The sequence below is a fragment of the Maylandia zebra genome, linkage group LG10 (genome assembly GCF_041146795.1).
Source record: "Maylandia zebra isolate NMK-2024a linkage group LG10, Mzebra_GT3a, whole genome shotgun sequence".
Classification (NCBI taxonomy): domain Eukaryota; kingdom Metazoa; phylum Chordata; class Actinopteri; order Cichliformes; family Cichlidae; genus Maylandia; species Maylandia zebra.
This window is the reverse complement of record NC_135176.1, coordinates 8,342,386-8,361,773: the sequence shown is the minus strand read 5'-3', so window position 1 is coordinate 8,361,773 and position 19,388 is coordinate 8,342,386. Positions and strand designations below refer to the sequence as shown.

At 38.8% G+C, this 19,388-nt stretch overlaps 1 protein-coding gene across 5 annotated transcripts in view; it reads right to left on the bottom strand.

Moving 5' to 3' along the window:
* The window catches only part of ncor1 (nuclear receptor corepressor 1), a 60,701-nt gene that overhangs the window by 38,043 nt on the left and 3,270 nt on the right, over nucleotides 1-19,388 (bottom strand). For all 5 annotated transcript variants that reach the window (XM_004557413.5, XM_012920791.5, XM_004557414.5 and 2 more), the window contains exons 2-10: nucleotides 18,544-18,733; nucleotides 15,848-15,942; nucleotides 14,309-14,516; nucleotides 13,138-13,317; nucleotides 11,106-11,219; nucleotides 9,782-9,838; nucleotides 9,588-9,640; nucleotides 8,841-8,907; nucleotides 767-939 (exon numbers count right to left, since the gene is read on the bottom strand). In XM_004557413.5, the coding sequence (XP_004557470.3) occupies nucleotides 767-939; nucleotides 8,841-8,907; nucleotides 9,588-9,640; nucleotides 9,782-9,838; nucleotides 11,106-11,219; nucleotides 13,138-13,317; nucleotides 14,309-14,516; nucleotides 15,848-15,942; nucleotides 18,544-18,654 (1,058 nt within the window). In that variant the 5' untranslated portion in view covers nucleotides 18,655-18,733. The remainder of the gene's footprint in view (nucleotides 1-766; nucleotides 940-8,840; nucleotides 8,908-9,587; nucleotides 9,641-9,781; nucleotides 9,839-11,105; nucleotides 11,220-13,137; nucleotides 13,318-14,308; nucleotides 14,517-15,847; nucleotides 15,943-18,543; nucleotides 18,734-19,388) is intronic.

The following is a 19,388-nucleotide window of genomic DNA, read 5'->3' as shown; positions in this document are numbered from 1 at the left end:
GAAAGGGAAATTTTGGACTTTCAAAGCCCTCTTCAAGATCAAAGTCCTTGTGCCCGTTATTAATGAAGAAAACAGTCTCCCTGAACAGTTATTACTGGCTTCCTCCTTCACGGTCTAGCAGTCTACATGAATAGCGCTGACATAAAAACTCTTATGTGGATATTTCAATTAAAGCACAAAGCGCCAGCGCCAGGAACAACCAGACTCTGGACCCTGACCCCGTCTCAAACCCAGAGAGCCAAAGTAGGCCATTACATACCACCAAATGCCCTCCATTTAAGAGATCGCTGAACAGGCCTCTTAAAGACAGAAAAGGCAATTTTAACATCTAGGTGTAGTGCCAGTTCTTGTTGTTAATGTATCAAATCCCTGCGAGAGTGAAAATTCACAGTGGCGCCTTCAGTTTTAATCACATCCAGCGTACACTATTCCTTTTTTATGATTTTAACTCACGCTACGTGTTTTGATCAGACTCCATGCATGGCCAGAATGACTCCTCGCTACACAGTACAAGCAGCCATGTGGACTTCACTCTGAATGTAACCGCAAGCATTTCACAGATCATTAAATTGATTGGTGAAAAGAAAATTGATCAAAACTGAAAATAAAACCAATTACTTTCAGTTTAACCCTAATCTGTATGTTGACCTCTTTAAACCAAATCCTCACTTTGCGAAGTTCAAAAGGCATCAGTGTGTTTGTGAAAAAAGTACCAAAAATATCTAATCATATGTCTCTGGGTTGTTGGTTTTTTTTACATTTTTACCTCTGGAAGCGTTCCTGCTGCTCTCTCTGCTTGCGGATCTCGGGGAATTGCCTTTCATAGTACTCCCGTGTTCTGCTTTCCTTGGCTTTGCGTCTGGGGTTGTTCTCCATTCTCTCCACCTTCTTCTCCCATGCTTCCATCAGCTGGTCATAACGCTGGCAGATCTTCTGCTCCTGTGTACACAGCATGAAACATGCACGACTACATCAAGAGGGGGTTAAGTTAAACTTCAGGGATATCAGTGTGTCCACTCAGGTTACACAAATAATCGAGCTCCTCCAGCGTGGTACATCAATACAAGCAGCAGCTCCCAACACAGTCTGAGGAGTGTGGAGGAGATATCAGCAGATGTGCTGTTACACAATGAGAGCCAAGCAGGGCTGAGCAGACTGCTGCTGAACATCAGAACTGGAAGACCACTACTGGCGCCCTGTTCTCATTGCAAATGAGAGCAGGTTCACATCGAGCACATGGGACTGACATGAAAAAGACTCAATGGTGAACGTTACACTGCCTGCAACACCATCTGTCTTTTGAGAGTTTGGACTGAAAACAAGCACATGAACTCAGACTCATCTGTACTGGTAAATGTCAGCGGCGTTACCGATCACCTACTCCCCTGGGATTATATCAGAGGGGTTCTCTACATCCACATCCCTGCCTGGATGTAATAGGCCTGGATTTCCGCAACACAGGTATCTCATGAGTGTTTCTCCAGACTCCTCGGTGTCGTCTTAAGTTATTAAAATCGGGGGAAAGGATCCTTTATATTGTGCTGTAGTGTACCATTCACCTGCTCCAAACAGCATGACAAAAAGGATTTTAGTGACTTTTTTTAAATCATCCACCCTAAAACCGTTGACTGGTTGTAGTCAAGGATTTTTATCATCCATACTGATAATGACTCTGGACACTTTTAATTTTATCCAGCCCAACTGTCCTTTGGAACTCGTTTTTACTTTGGGTCTGTCCGTTGATTCTCTCTGTTCTGAGGACATTTTTATTTCCAACCACTGCAGTGTTATTTTTAATTTATCTGTGACTGTGACCCCGTCTTCAGCTCACTATGAGGTCTGCTCTTATTAAAATCATCTACTGCCAGCACGTTTTCTGAGGCTTTAATTTATTTTTATTCTCTTATAATGATGTAGATATCCTAATGGATCATTTTAATGTATATAAGATTTTAATTCTTTTTATCTTTCTGTTGTTTTAGTGTAACACTGAGGGCCATGGGAGCACTGCAATTTCAAATTCCGGTCTATTATCTGTACATATGGTTTTTGACAATAAAGCTGACTTTTGATTTAACTTTATTAACATTGCCTTTCTATTTTAGACTATATCTATCCTTTTAAAACAAGATCAGTACCAGTTTTACAGTCCTCTGCTACACCTACTGCTCCTATACTCTTAAATGAGGACTGTCAACGTTATCTTTCCTTTTTTGTTGATAAAGTCAGAAATGTAAGAAATAATATCTTTTCCTCAGCATCTATGTTGATGGTTCCCACACCAGCTCGGCCAGTTATCTTACGCAGCTTTGCAGCAGTAACTTTACCTGCTAGCGAAGCTTATTGGTACAATGAAAGCCTCTTCTTGCTCTCTGGACATTTTACCTACATCTTTGTTGAAAAATGTCTTACAGTGCATTAGTTCCAGTGTGCTCACTATTGTCAATGTTTCACTGGCCTCCAGTAAGGTACCTACTGATTTCAATGTTTGGCAATTTTTTTTAAAGAAACTTGATTATGGAACCTCTAGTTTTACTTTATATGCACATCAAGTCTCTGGTTCGCTCCTGTTTTTATCATCTAAAAAATATTGCCAAACTAAGATCCATTGTGTCACGTCCTAAACTGGAAATGATCATTCATGCTTTGGTTTCATCACGATTGGATTACTGCAATGCACTGTATACATGTCTTAGCAAAGCCCCCAAAGAACGCTTGCAAGTTCTTTAAAATGCTGCTCTTGATATAGCTATACTGGCTTTCGGTCTACATCAGAGTGAAATTTAAGATTCTTTCACTCACTGAGAGCTCTTCGTGGACAGGCACTAGGTTATATCAGAGGACTTCTGTACCCATAGGTCCCCGAGGTCCTGTGACCAGGGTCTGCTGATGATGCCCCATACTAAGCTGAAAACAAAAGGAGACAGAGCCTTCTGTTCAGTGGCCTTCAGACTCTGCAACTCTCTTCCTTTGGACTTGACTGTACAGTCTCTTTTAAAAGCCAGTTAAAAACATCTCTCTAAATCTGCTTTTATTCATTTATTTATTTATTTATTTTTACATTGTTGGCTCTTGTGAAGCACTTTGTGATTTTATATCCTGAAAGGTGCTATATAAATAAAGTTTTACTTACTTAACCCTTCTTGGCACTTATGGGTATGCCATGCTGGAGGAGCTACACTGCTTATGCAACCTGAATGGGCAGCTCATCCTATCAGCATTGACAAGGACATCAGCAAAAATCGCAAATAGAGAAAAATTACTCAGGAGAGAGCAATGATCTGTGGCCAACACCTCTACAACCATTCCTTTTTTTATCTTGTTGCATTTCTAGTGCTCCTGATGTTACTTTCATTTGCAACAGACATGGTTTATGCTTCCTTATACCTGAAATTTAACCGACCTTGTGTTGGATTGTGAGAATCAAGTGTTCCCTTCATTCTTTTAAGCAATATACACCACATTTTAAGGAAGCACCTGCAATCTCCAAACAAAAATTAAGTTTTTATATCTGGCTCTGCAGAATATGTGAAAGAGATATTTAATCTGGATGGCATTGCCTTGACATCCAGTATTTATGTGAGGAAACTTTCAACTAGGACCAGTACTCTAACTCAACACCGTCTTCTTTTATCATGCAATATTGTCAAAAGCTGTCTCTAAAAGTGCAATAAGTGCTAAAAAAAAATAGTACCAACATTTACTGTCTTTTACTGGCCGATTGTCCTAGAAGCTGTTGTGAACTGTTGCAATATAATGTAATGACAGTAGGTTACGCTCTCAATGGATTTTAATTGTAACGATCGTGTGATGTAAAGTAACACTCCCCAACACAGATTTATAATTAATTCAAATAACAAAAATGCACCAAATCTGGTGGATCATAACAGCATTGCTGTTAAACACCAGCAAAAATCTCTGTGCCTTTAAAAAGTCTGGCTCATTCGCCAGGAACTGCACTCAAACATTTTTGAACAAACAAAGGCAACAACTCAGTTTGTTGGGGCCAACCCAAACGCTGCTACACCAGTGGACAGATGAGGCAAAACAGATGCAAATAATGTTAAAGGTTAAAAAGTTGAAGAAAAAAAAAACCCAAAAAACCCCCAATGATTGTGATTTTACATGCAGTTAAGCGTGTGTTTATTAGCACATGTGTTATTTGACCAGTCACTGAAACCTGTGTTGTACTTTATCATTGAAAGGGAGTGAGAAAGTAAACATGGCGACAGACGGGCTGAAGTGAAAGCAGAAGAGTTCACTGAGTACAAGCTGCTCGGGAACTCGTGTCCGTTGTGCGGTTTGTGTCTGCCTTTGACATTACTTATTTCAGTATCCTGACCCACGCACAAGCTGCTCCCATCCACCAATTCTATCTACAAATAAGGTTCAAAAGCTCATTGCCTCTTTGTTTTAGTTGTTATTAACACACACAGGTACCATATATTTATTAGTAACTGTGGAGGGAAAAAAGGATTTGTTTGTAATAATTTCCAAAATTGTCACAGTTAAAATGTTAAGTTACGATCTGGAAAGACTGCAGGACAATATAGCCTCATTTCCACTTTGTGCAGCGATAGACAAACAATTCACCTTCCTCTTGGCATGTAGCCATGTGCACTCTGCCATTGTTCAGAGTCCAAAAGCCTGTCTGACACAGAGGGAAAGGTGGGACTCACTGAGCCACTGCCACTGCCACACACACACACACACACACACACACACACACACACACACACACACACACACACACACACACACACACACACACACACACACACACGTTTCCACATAGCTTACGTTTGAAATATTTAAATAAATGGTAACTGATAAGAAAGACCAAGAATTGGCCAGCCGTTTCTAAGAAATGGTCTTTGATGTGACAATATTTATTATTCTGTTACATAAAAAAAGCATTTATTGGCTGCCACAGTGAACAAACAAGGGAAAACAAGATGTTTCCTGTTCTGTAAATACATCAGTACATTATTTTTATTAGCCATTAGCACAGCTCAAGGGACAACAATGCTGGTCTACTGACCACAGGCCTGACACTCAGATAACAGATGCAGAACTGCTTGCTGATGTTCACTGGAAAAATGAGTCAGAGTGAGGTGCGCTGGATAACTCGTAGAGTTTCCAACAGATTTTTATCTGTTATGTTTGTTACAAATGCTCAAACTCTAGTTAACATACAGGATACTTAGTTAACTTAATTTCAAAAGGTTTTCTTACCAACATGCTAATGTTGATTGTTAATGGCAACAGTTCCAACAGTTTTTTTGGAATAAAGATTACAAAACGCTCGATCTGCTCCCTTTTTTGTGAGATGTTGTTTAAAATTTACTGTAAATATGAAAAAACGGACAGGATTATTCCATCATTTTCCTCTTCTGGCCTGTCAAAGTCTGATTTGAAATGAAATTTGCACGAGAGTTGAATGGGGCAGATGGGTTATGTATAGGGTTGGGCGATTGGACGAATATATTGACTACAGCCTATCGTCAATTGTTTTTACAAGGGCGATTTATTTATGTATTTGCCCATGAGTAAGTTTGCTAATAATGATGGAGCTAATAGAAGCAGTAAACAGAAAAAAAAATAAATAATAGTGCTGTTTTAACAGCACCATCTTTCATCTGCGAGTAGATACACCGTCCTCAGAGTGTGCCCAAATGCAGTGATTCATTTACTCAAACTCATAACAGAAAGAAAGAAAGGTAGTAGCCTATTTTCAGAAAAAAACATTCAGATGGTGGACACATACATGCTAATGCAAGTTAGTCATGTTTCAGTCCTTTGCTCGCACTATACGTCAGCGGCACACCATTTTGGTTACATCCTTAAGTTTACCTCTTTCATTGGTTTAAAGCCAAAGAAATCCCAAATTGGCGACTTTATATATCCATGTTTGGACTTCTTCTGTGTTGTAAATCGGTCCGTGCATAATTACATTGCTCCACCCATCAAAAAGTCTGCGCATGCGTGAATATATCGCCCATTGTTGATTATTGGACAATGGACGATGGATTGTTGGTTGGCAAATTTTTAAATATCGCCCAACCATAGTTATATACATAAAAAAGTCCCTTCTCCCCAGCAATGCTCTCCATGTAGGTCTTAAAATAAATTTTGGGGAAACAAAATTCATTATTTCGACCAAAACAGGCGCAGCTTGATGACATCATTAACATGTGGTATCGCGATAGAGCGGTATAGTCAAAAGCTCTATTGTTGGCCAAATTTATATAGTTTCTATCGTATATCATTTATATCGCCCACCCCTATGACTAACCTCATACTGTGGCTGGATTAGGGCTGTTCGATATAACGATATATATCGGATGACAATATAAAAACGTCTATCATTTCCTATTACGCTATCGTTTCTTTCGTGGTGTCGTAAACTAAACTGTTTACAGCAATATTTTTCATCGTTTTGACAGTCACTGTAGTGGCTATATTAATTTCTTAAAGCCTCTCTTTCTCTTATATTTAATATAACCACACTATGGACGGACAAGTGCCTGTTTTTACGTGTTGTCATTAGCAACAATGACGGTAAAACCATTGCCTGGCTCCGCTGTCCGCTTGTTTGTTTTCCACGTAAACCTTTCACAATAAAGCTCAAGATCCTGTTGAGACTTTTCAGAATAAACTGAATCAAATGAAAGAGTATGCAGAGAGTTTACGGATGAGAAGCAAAAAAAAAGAGCCGTCAGGTGCTAAAAAATAAACCTTAGACTCAAACTTTGAAAGAAAGTGGTGGCCGTTACAACTTATGTCTAAAAATGTATAGTTTCATGCATCAGTTAAAACACTCGAATCCAGGTAAAGGACGCCCAGCTGGAAAAACTAAACGCAAGTCGAGTTGCCTGAGATTCACAGAATTTACAGAAAATATTACATTTTTGTGATTTATATCGTTGTCAGGACGATAAATGTCTTATATCGGGATATGAGATTTTTGTCATATCGCACAGCCCTAGGCTGGATTATCTCAGTTGTTCTCCCCTACTGAAGTTTGGTCCATTTATAGTAATTTTCCACGCAATTGCATTTGTCAAAAAAACACATCGGGAACTTTTATCAAGTGGAAAAAAGTTAGCGTTCATTCTCCAGGTTCACTGTGTTATGCTTTGTTATGCTAACATAGCTGTGTCGCTAACGATCACTAGCACAGCAGTATATACCATATACCATGTTTTCATGGATGCCTGGATATTAAACTTAATTGTTACACCTGGTAAAGCAGCTACGCTGATCATTTTATTAAAGATGGAAGAATTTAGACAGTTTTTAACTCTCAGTGATGCCACAGTGTTCGTTTGACTTTGGAACCAGAAGCAGACGGAGTTTTGGGCCCACTCTCTTATGCTTTGTTATGCTAACATAGCTGTGTCGCTAGCGATCACTAGCACAGCATTATATACCAGCTAGTCCGACTTCAGTAACCCTACAAACATTACTGCCGTGTAGTTTTCTGTCTTCATTTATTTTGGAAGTGATAGCAGGGCTGTACGTTTTATTTTTGCCCAGAAATCTCTCAGAACATGGTATATCATGTTTAGGTAACTAGCGAAACTAGCGAGCTAACTTTCTGCTAACTTCTAACTCCGTTAAATTTAATAAATTCTGTTTTCATGGATGCCTGGATGTTAAACTTAATTGTAACACCTGGTAAAGCAGCAACACTGATCATTTTTATTAAAGATGAAAGAATTTACACAGTGTTCGTTTGACTTTGGGACCTGATGCGGACGAATTTTTGGACCCAGATTACTATGAGTCGTGAGGCTCCTGACTACGGTAGCCATAACGCTCAGACAATCCATCAAGTGGTGTGGCTTTGTAGCTTAGCAAAGTCCTACTAAAACATTTTTTGACAGATTTTTGAGCGCCGTGTACCACTTAAAATTGGTTCGAGGTCAATAAACACAGCCAGAATTCATAGATAAGGCACACCAGATTATAAGGCGCACTCCTGATTTTTGAGAAAATTAAAGGATTTTAAGTGCGCCTTATAGTGCGGAAAATACGGTACCCTTTTTAAACTTTGTCCAAATTGCAAGTCTCAATTATTAAACTTTCATGAGTAAGATAAAATGCTAATTTGCTTCACTATAACCTTCTATATTTAACTACAGATAATTACAAGAGTTTCTTTTAAAGAAAACTATTAAAAAAATATTTAAATTAAATGTTCACCAAGGTTCAGCATTTATTAGTCAGTCTAATAAAATGGACCCCATAAAACTGTCGGATGTTCTGATACAAACTTTAAAACCTGAATAAATGTTTTGTTATTTGTGTCATGTATTGCTTCAAGATTCAATTCAATTCTTTTTCATGTAGATAGCGCCAACTCACACCAACTGTCGCCTCAAGGCGGTTAATATTTTAACGTAAAGACCCTGCAATAATGCAGAGAAGACCCCAATAATCAAGATGGCTCCCTCTGAGAAAGCACTTGGTGACAGTGGGAAGGAAAAACTCCCTTTTAACAGGAAGAAATGTCCAGCACAACCATACTTAGGGAGATACAGCCATCTGTTGGAACCAGTTATGTGTGAGTGAAGGAAGACAGGACAAAAGACACGTTGCGTCTTAGGGCTCAATATGTCAAGACTATCTCAATACTATTTAGCTTTACATAAGCAAAGAATCTAGCACATATAAAAAAACATTTATCACAATGTGCTTATATCACATCAAGTTCAGCTCAGGTCATCTAAGGACAGTCACATACGTTATGGATGTCACACTAACCATGGAAATACGGGATGCTATTTGAGCTGTATCCATAACAATGACACAAATAAATGTACAAGGACACTTACCCTTTGCTTACGTGCATGGTTCCTCCTCTTAAAAAACAAAATCAGCTTCTTCCTCATGACTTGGTTTCTGAAAGTAAACAGTTGCCAAAAATCAGTCACTATTTTTAAAGTATTACCAAAACAAAAAAACAAAAACAACAACTTTAGTTTCAACAGAGCAAGAGTTGCCTTTAGCTGCTACCTTTAAGAATTACAAAATTCATTGATGCAATAAGCTCAAATTCTGTTCCAGCACACTACCAAACACTTTATTTGTGTAGCAAATACAAAATACTGATAAGTATTCTGTTTGCACATGATGGTGGGGAAAGAATAGCGAGTGCGCCGACCCTGAATGTGCAACCTGTGCAGCAGATTCACACAGAAGTGGGCCCTGTCCTGATAAAAGCAGAGCCAGATGGGCTGCTCTCAAGGTACACAGCGATAAGGGTTTTGTCCCAGACGACACGACCTTCAACCCAACGCAACCTGCTTTAAACACACCCAATGCAGGCACATACACACATTTTCTCACTTCCTTTCTTGCTCTCCTTGGTGTCAGTAGGCCAGTTCAATGAGGTGACTCAGCATTAAGATTAGACTGACTTATCAGCGGGTTTATCTCGCCATGGTCAATATTACAGCCACTGCTGTCCTCAGCTCAGAGGCTTCTTATACTGATACCGAGGCAAGCATCAGATCCTGTACTTAGGATATTTATTAAATCTATTTGTAAAAAAACAACAACAAAGAAACATGGACACTCACGTCTTGATGTTGTCATGGTACACCTTTGTGTCTGACGGCTGGTTATACAAAGGCTAAAAAACAAGAGGGGAAAAAAAAACCCAACAGACCAGCAACAGATGGTGGATTAATTATTAGCCAACAGACAAACTGTAACACTACTTCTTAAACAAAGCTTATGTAAGGTCAAAAATCTTAACCATTAAACTACTTACCAGCTCAACCTTGGGACCAAGGCCTTCTAATATTTTATGGGCTTCTTCAGCTTTTTTCTAGATCGGGGAAAGAAAAAAAAAAAAAGATTACAACAGGAGACTAAAAAAGAAACAGCAGGAACACACCATCTTCAGATATGGATGTTTATGTTGATTCTGAGACATTTTGCCAGCACAGCATTAAAAGGAAGGTTCAGTTAAAATAGAGGGGGCAAATGTTTTTCCTTTCTCAAGTGAAGTACTGAACTATGGCCACAACCATAATCTTAAGACTAAACTAAACAAAAATGTTTAACAGACACGTGTTTGATTATTTCAGATGTATTCAGTTGGCTTGACATATAATCTTCCTCCATTAATTAATTCAAAAAGCAAGAAATTGCAAAAGCCTGAAAAGCAATTCACAATACAAAAAAACGAAATAAATATAAGAGTGAGAACTCCCACTGAAGTGTAAATAATAGTGCAGTCAAGGCAGTATTCTTGGATCGCTGCAGTCTGTCAGCTTTTTCAAGATCATTAGGGACATACCAACTCTTCATTTTCACATTTCACAAACCCCCATCTGTAGACTGAGATAAACAACCACAGCTGCCAGACTAAATGCTATGTGCAAAGCCTGAGCAGCTTTACAGCCTAAAGGGTTAATGGTTGACTGAGAAGGGAAGGCGTGTCCCAGCGCTCTCCTACCACAACACTGTCTGACACACATGAACTCCAGTGACCTCTGTAAACACATCCTCACTTGCTGCACTGTTGTTCAACTGAAATACACATAATGAGGCTTACCTCCGCCCTTGAATAAGATTAATATATTCTTAACTGATACAAAGAATCACATCTTCTGTTTGATAAACAGATTCGGCACTTAAAAGAAGCATCATTTCTAGTCCCATTAACTTCAAAACACAATGCTACAACCACAAAATATTCCATCTTCTTCTAACAGATGATGCATTTAAACGGGGGTGAGGAGAGTCAGCAATAACAGGAACCGTTCAGATATCATCAGTTGGTTACCACAGCTTAGATACTACAGAAAGTGATTAGTGGGAGTGAAATTAAACTCCAAACCCATCAGCTAACAAAAAGAATTACTTAATTTGAGGGTGGAGACTGTCACGGGTTGGCTGGTGTCATTGGTGGTTTTAACACTTGCTCACAGCTTATTGTGGCACGATTTTAAACAGAAAAAGTAATGTTGTTCTCCCAGCTCTGCAGACACTGTTTGCAATTATTCAAGATAATAAACTAACAGAGACCAGAGAGCAAAGAACCAATGCTACTTGCAGGCGTGTCTTTGTGTTTGCATGAGACGACTAACCCTGTTTTCGTCGTAGATGATTTGGACTATGCTGCGGTGCTTGTGCTCCACCGGGGGAGGAGTCACTGGCTTTTCGGGCTCCACTGGCTTTGCTGCTTCCTCTTCAAGTTGTTGCTAAGAGACAACAAGAACACATGAATTTTTGACCTATGGCACACAAGATCAGAATAACAATGTGGAGTGGAGAGACTTATTTCATCTATGCATGACCATACAGAGCAGATTGTGAAAAAACACAGACCCATAAACAGTGTAGTGATCTGATCCCGGCATCTCATATATGAGGACCATGCAGGTATTGTCAAATTATTCCCTGCAGGCGTTTTTGTGTATAAGGCTGAAGGTTTCTGCCACTGGGGCTAGGGCTGTGCGATATCACCAAAATCTCATATCCCGATATAAAACATCTATCGTCCGATAACGATATAAATCACAAAAAATGTAATATTTTCTGTAAATTCTGTGAATCTCGGATAGGTGAAGTGTTTCCAGCTGGGCGTCTTGTACCTGGAGTCGAGTGTTTTAACCGATGCATGAAACTACACATTTTTAGGCATAGGTTGTAACGGCCGCCGTTTTTTTTGTGAGTATTTATTACACGACGTGCTGCGGGGAAAGCCTGTTCTAACATTTGAGTCTAAGGTTTATTTTTTAGCACCTGACAACTCTTTTTTTGCTTCTCATCCGTCAATACTCTGCATACTTTTTCACGTGATTCCGTTTATTTTGAAAATTCTCAATAGGATCTTGAGCTTTATTGTGAAAGGTTTATGTGGACTGGAAAATAAACAAGCGGATGGTGCGATGGTGTTACCGTCGTTGTTGCTAACGACAACCCATAAAAACAGGCGCTTGTCCGTCCGTAGTGTGGTTATATTAAATATAAGAGAAAGAGAGAACTTTAAGAAATTAATATAGCCACTACAGTGACCATCAAAACGATGAAAAAAAACATTGCCGTAAACAGTTTATTTTGCGACACCACGAAACAAACGATAGCGTAAAATGAAATGATAGACGTTTTTATACTGTCATCCGATATATACCGTTATATCGAACAACCCTAACTGGGGCCATGTTAATAAACACAGACACACTAATCTGCTGAATGTTTGCTAGGTCAATGTTTACAAGCTAAAGGTTATGTAAACTACCAGGTTACAGGGACCAGATTAGGAGTTCCTGAAATACCTCAAATAAACATTAAATCCCTGAAAACCTTGGGAAAAGGCAGACTAGAAAAGGGAGAGGTATTCTCTTGCAGCCTTGATCAGCTAACATTTCTATCTAATTAAGTAGAATTCCAAAAGAGATAGCAGTTCGAAGACGACCAAGAAGCAAAAAAACAAACAAAAAAACAACAACAATCTAATCTAAATAGGATGCTGAGCTGAAGAAAAAAAGTAAACCTAGGGATCTAGAAATGTCGTTTCTGAGAGTGCCTTCTAGGAAAAATACAAGAAAATGAAAGACACAAGTCTGTCAGCCTATAGATTTACAGCAGTGGCATCTTATAGCCCTGAGGAATGCTTTAATTTTCAAGGTCAAAGAGCAACTTGGAGCTCACCGAGAAGACAACCAAGCCTCCAGGGCTTATCATCACCAAGTCAGTAGAGAACTGATATTTGACTTGATATTTAGCACCAGACATACTGAACAGGCTTTTCTCAAAGGGAAAGACTTCCGGTAGATTACTTTAACCCTGAGCTGAAAGTACAACACTTTTTACACTAAATGGATTTGCGGATTTCTGAGACCCTCCCATGAATATTTTTCTTAGTATTTATCCTCAGTGTCACTTTCAATAAAAAGTCAGTTTGAAGTTTAGCTGTGATACAGTTGCATAAAAGCAACAAAACATTTATATTTAAGCACTTCCTCAATGCTGTTCTAAAATTTGTATCATATCAGTCTCTCAGTTTATTTCTTAAAGAAAAAGAAAGAAAAACATTATCTGTGCCATGTTTTCTTACACAACACTCATTGTGTTTGAAATATGTTAAGAGAAAAAAGGCCAAGCTGGGTAACCAACCTGCTTTTTCTTCAACTTGAAAATCTGCTGCTCCACTTTAGCAATCTCTCGGTCTACACGGTCCATACTCTGGATCAGCTCTTCCTTGGACAGTTTAGAAGGAGAGGTGTCCTGCTCCTCCCCCATGTGTAGTGTAGGTCCTCCTGGGGAAGACTCCACTTTGACAGTGAACTGAGTCTCCTGGCAAAAAAACCAAAAAACTGTTAAATAAGTTTATACAAATTATTGGTAGGCAATCTGGCAATAATATGACAGAAGAGCTTAATTTACCAAGTATTTTATTTTTGAAAATTAATTCACCACTAACCAACACAAACCTGTTTGGTTTCATGCTTCCCTATGCGCAGGCTCTGAGCCATTCAGCTACCTCTCCAGTCGTTCTCACCTCCTACAGACTGACTCTGACTGTCATTGTCTAGCAGCTAGAAAGAGCATTTCTTGTTCTACTCTGCCTTTCCCGTTCACAGATGATGTCCAGGGCAGAACAAGGACTACAACCTTCACTGGCAGTCCAAGACAGCAGAGTTCCTCTGATTGTAGGATGAGAGACTAAGCAAAAAGGCAGCTGAACAACATCAAGTACTGACAGTAGAGAAACATGAGCCGGTGCATGGCTTACTGGCTAACCTGACAGTATCAGCAAATATGCACTGCTCAGGTCCAAAGGCCTATAAATTACATCCTCTGAGGATACAAATCAAATCAACACCTTACCAAAACAGCCCCATCCAGCAATAAAACCTTCATAAAACATCATGACTGCATTAGTGTTAAGTGTTTGAGAATCCATGAGTGTCTACTCAGACTCAAGTTTTTTTTTATTGTCTACAAGAACCTATTGTTAAGTTCAAGACTTTAGCAACTGCAAAATAAAGGGCCTATGGCTGATGTTTTAAAATTTGGCCATTATCCATAGTGGAGAGCCTTATTTTGTACAGTGATTGTGCTTTAGTCCTCATTTATATTCACTTTTGTTCCAACAAAATAAAGAAATCTTAATTATGGGAAAGAACTGACCTCATTTTTTGTCTTTCTGATGTTCATAACAATAACTTTTATGAATACTGAAGACTGACATTAGTAAATGTTAGTCCAATCTTAAGCTTAATTATTTCTGCCTGATAAACTGGTTCAAATACAGGACCTACAAAATAAAAAATATGATGCCCACCTTCTTGACCTCCACAGTGGCTCTTAGGCTGTCCTGTACACTATGGGGCACAGGCAGAACAATACCCCCTGCAGTGGAAGGGGTGCGGGTGATATGAGCCTCAGCAACAGTCTCCAGGCGAGGGCGTTTAGCCTCCAAGACCTCATGCTCAGGTTGGGCTGAGACAGAGTGAAACTGCTGTTCGTAACCATGGCGCCTCTCTGGAGGCCTGACAAAGAAAAGTAAACAAGAAATTTACAGATTTATCAGAAACTGCAACTAGCTGTCAAAATTAATTGGAGGATGCAAGTAAGGCTGGGCCATATTATACCGTTCACGGTAATACCGGTACAATGTTAGGCAACGATAAGTAAATGAAATATCGTGATAGAATATGAGTAAAATGCGCATGCGCACATGGCCGAAAAAGCATGGCGGCAACGGAGAATGAGAAGAGAGAAAGCGGATCGTTCAGTGAAACGGATGAACCAGAATTGGTTTGTAAAAATGGTGCTACTTCAGTGATGTGGAACTGGTTTGGTGTTTGTCCGTCAGATACCCACCAAAGCACATTTTTTTGTAGAACATGCACGTGGGCCGTCATTATTGCCGTATTTAGACTAAGGTACTCGTAAATCTGGGAGTAATCTGTGTCCTAAACTCAGTCAATTTCAGGTCCCAAAGTCAAACGAACACTGCAGCATCACTGAGAGTTAAAAACTGTCTAAATTCTTTCACCTTTAATAAAATGATCAGCGTTGCTGCTTTACCAGGTGTAACTATGAAGTTTAACATCCGGCATCCATGAAAACAGAATTTATTACATTTAACGGAGTTAGAAGTTAACAGGACGTTAGTGGAAGTTAGCTCGCTAGCTTTGTTAGTTACCTAAGCATGATGTAGCATGTTCTGACTGAGAGATTTCTGAAAAAATTCAAACGTACAACATGGGAATAAAGCAGCTGTGATAGAATACAGCATTAATGAATCAATGGTACAGAAATGGAGGAAGCAAGAATAGTTTGAGTTATCTGACTGCTTTGTTTCACTTAATGTGTCTTATAATCCCATGCACCTTATGGTCCGAAAAATACGTATTTGACTTTTTTATTTGGCACACTGCAGTTTAATGTTGCAAAGCACCTCTGTTTAACTTCAGTGGATATTATACATGGTTATGCTCAGGATATGTCAGCCCATTTCTACTGGAAATGCCTTTTGGTTAAACTTTCAGCAAGGAATTTGCTTTTGCAATGTTAAATTTTTATATAGCTTTAATGCACATAAAAAAAACAGCTGCTTGTTTAAGTGAAAATACATGGATGGGGGGGTTTTGCGCTAGTAAAGTTGTGGAGTTGTATTTTGTCTCGCATCAATTATATTGTCAGTTATATTGTTATCGCAAATTTTAAATATATATCATGATAAATAGTTTTGGCCATATCGCCCTGCTCTAGATGCAAGAAGGGAAAACCTCTCTAGAACAAAACCTAAAATGAAATAAGAAAGCACCTAATAAAGCCTAATAAGCAGCTTGGTATTTGAATATTACGCTCCTACCTTTCAGCTCCAGGGTGGAATTCGGACAGTAAAGACGGTCTTCTGCGACCCTGTGGATCCTGCATGTGATTCCGGTAGTCTGGGACGGTGAAATCCTAAAGGCAAGAGGAACACTTAGCAAATTAATTCTCAAATCTCAATCTCATTCAAATTCTTGACAGTGTGAAGCAGGGAAAATGGAAATCAATACACAAAAACAAACATCACCTCACATACCATAACAAACTATAAGCACCTCACAGATGCAGCAACTGGATCATCCTTAGAAAGTAGTGTCTACAAAAGCGACACATTTCTCTGCTACAGATACATCTTACTTTGAATCAGTAAAGCTGCCTCCACTGCCTGCTTCACTCACACTTTTACACATGAACTATAACCTGAAGCACAATGCTTTTTCTTTTTTTTACCCCTTAGAAGCTCATGTAAGCACCATCACTGGCTGTACAATGCGCTGCCAAAAGCTTTGAGGGGCACAAAAATCATGTAACTGTGATGTCCCCAGTTAGAGTCTAGCCATGGACCTGTGCTGCATCTCACCTCATGCATACATACGCACATAAACACATGTCTGCAACCCCACCCATCCCATTTCCTGTAAACTCTGTTCTACTTAATCTAATAAAGGCAACTCAATGGGCATTTCTGCCACTCAGCTGCAACTCTGAGTAGACAATCACGATGCCAGCAATCAGAGATTAAAATCATAAATAATTAAGCTAATTAGCTTTGCTTATTTTGTTAGCTTACATAATTTTATTTGTTGGTTTATTTAACAGTGACATTGCAGATATATAGAAAAAGAAAAACAGCTATAAATGCAGCACAGTTATCCAAGAGGCCATTTTCATCTGTGATCTCACCTTATTAAAACAACAAAGTTCCCAAATTAATCAGCAGGGATAGGCCAATGTTGTATTCTGTCCTTACTCTGACCTCTGCCCGGGGGGTGGGAGGGGGGGCAGAGATTGCAGACATGGTTAAGCTTACCAGGAATATACAAAAAATATATATATATCCTAGTACTAGAGAATAAGGGCTGGCCTGAAGTGAGGCCCAGTTCCACTCGTTTTTCAAACGTGTCATTAGTCAGTTCACAATGGAATTACTGAAACCAGCAGCACTACTCCTCCTCTGGCAAACTAAAAGGAATGTTGTTGATGGCAAGAACATTGATTAAAATGTCTGTAATAGTCAGGGGCTTTTATCCAAAACCGTATGGGGTAAAGAACACAGAAATGTTATCAGCACAGTGTGACTGCCAAACAAACCTGAACAAGCAAATGCAGTTACAGGAAACATTTCTAAATTCCCATTTTGTCCCAGATTTAAGCAAACAATGTGAATGCTCAGAAATGTCCCATCGAGAGTTTTCTGTGAAAGTATGCTTCTAAGAAACGTGTCACTGAAAATGTCCAAACACCATCCAACATTCTCAAATGAATGCGCAAAAGGACGATGCTCTAGAGTTAAATACTGCTACGGGAATTACCACCACACATGGTTTTTCACTACTGAGACTACAAGCAAACTTAATCAGCATCGATGCATTTCTAATTGGTTTAAATAAACAATGTAACACTAATAAATTAAAAAATGGGTTTGGTCTTGGGTTTTGTTTTGTTTTTTTAAATCACTTCAATCTTCAGTTGTAGTTGAAAATGAAGCAATAAAGCTCCTTAAAATCTTAAAAGCCACAAACAACATGACAGTGAGCTTGGTAAAAACTCAACTTTGGACTCGTTTTCCATGCAAAGATGGAATCTGGCTGTAAATTAGTCCTAGCGTGTGCATTACCTTTTCAAATCAACTGGTTCAAAAGCAAGCCCAAAGCCTAAATTAACAACATCTTTAAAGTTCTGCTGTCATTGGCCAATCTTTTATTCACACATAAAATATAAACAAAAACTTCTTAGTAAGGAGTGAGGTTCCAATTCAGTATGAAGAGATATCTACTCATACTGCACCCTAAGCCACAATTAACAGAAAGAGGAACCGATTGATTTCATTTGGAATACTAGCTAAAGCTAGACTACTAATCAAATTTTAGATTCTATCCCATTTTTGACATCCAACAATTACAAAAACCAAATGGTGTGTATTTATGCTACAGGACTGATTAATCTATTGCATTTATTTTCACTTCAAAGCTCTCACTTTTTTCCTTAAACCAAAAACCAAGTGCACCACTAAAAGATAGCTTTTAGCCAAGTAGAGGAAGAAAACAAATCACAAAGTTTTAGGTAGTTTCCAGCAGGGAGAGGCAAATGTCATAGCAAGTTTGAAAGGAGAGAGAAAAAAAAAGATAAAATAAATAAAATCATTTTACACCTTTTTTTTTTTACTGAAAACAGTAGTGTAATTTCTCATAGAAGTAAAGCTATGGCTCCATAGTGTAGCTTCTTTTGGCATTAGCCCAACAAGCAAAAGATCCCTGGTTCAATCCTGGGAGGACACTGATTGGTCAACTCAGAACAAGTGGTATTTTTGAAAAGTGAAAATAATCTATCCCCTGCTCTTTCAGATATCACCATCAACAGCTTAAAATCTATCATACAGGCAAACACTAATGCAACACGATCAAAGCTGTCAGTGAGATTCTACACCACAACAAAAAGGCTAATAGTGGTTGACTCGGTGAGGATACAAACATGACTGTTCGCTCAAAACAAAAGAAAGCAGAAAGGAGGCTTTACCTGTGGGTGCCGGCTGCTGGTAAAGGTGTACTGGACAGATTGTGATGGGTATCGGCTCTGCTCACTGCTGAAGCTCCCCTGACTCGGGGGGTAGCCCGAGCTACTGGACATCCTGGCTCAGTGCTAGCGGGCTGTAGCTGCTTCACGGAATGCAGAGTTTAGCTAGACCATGTTAGGAGACACGAACCACCTGCACCAGACAGAAACATACATGCACTTTTCAAAGAGTCACATTTAAGACATGAATGTATATATTTTTTTAAAAGTATTTTTCTGTACTTAAAAAAACCTAATCAAGTCATCATATAAGCTGAAAATATTTAAGTGCATGATAAAAATATTTTTCAAGAACCCTGGAAAAATTACGCAAACCACAACTGGAAATGAGCAACACAAACACATAGGCACTAGGGAACAGACCAGTCCCAATGTGATCAGGCTGGTTAAGACGTATTTATATGAACAACAAAGTATCTGTGAGGAGAATTTTGGCTTTGATCAAAAATCACCTCATTCCCAGTGTAAGTAATGAAGTTAACATACCCCAAAATAAAATAATTATAACACTAACATTATTATTTATAATTCAATGAACCTGATTCATGACTGTTTGTATTAAACTAAACCTTTTGTTTTAGACTGTGTAATGTGTAGGGAGCTCAAACATACAAAAATGCACCCAGATTCAAAAGCACCAACAAAAAAGACCACCAATATTTAGATATTTTTTAGATTTATTTTAAAGAAGAAAAAAAAAAGACTTTCACACCTCCGGCCAATTGCCAATTAATGTTTTTGGACTCTTAGAGTACCCGAAGTGAACCCACACAGGTAAGGGCAGAACA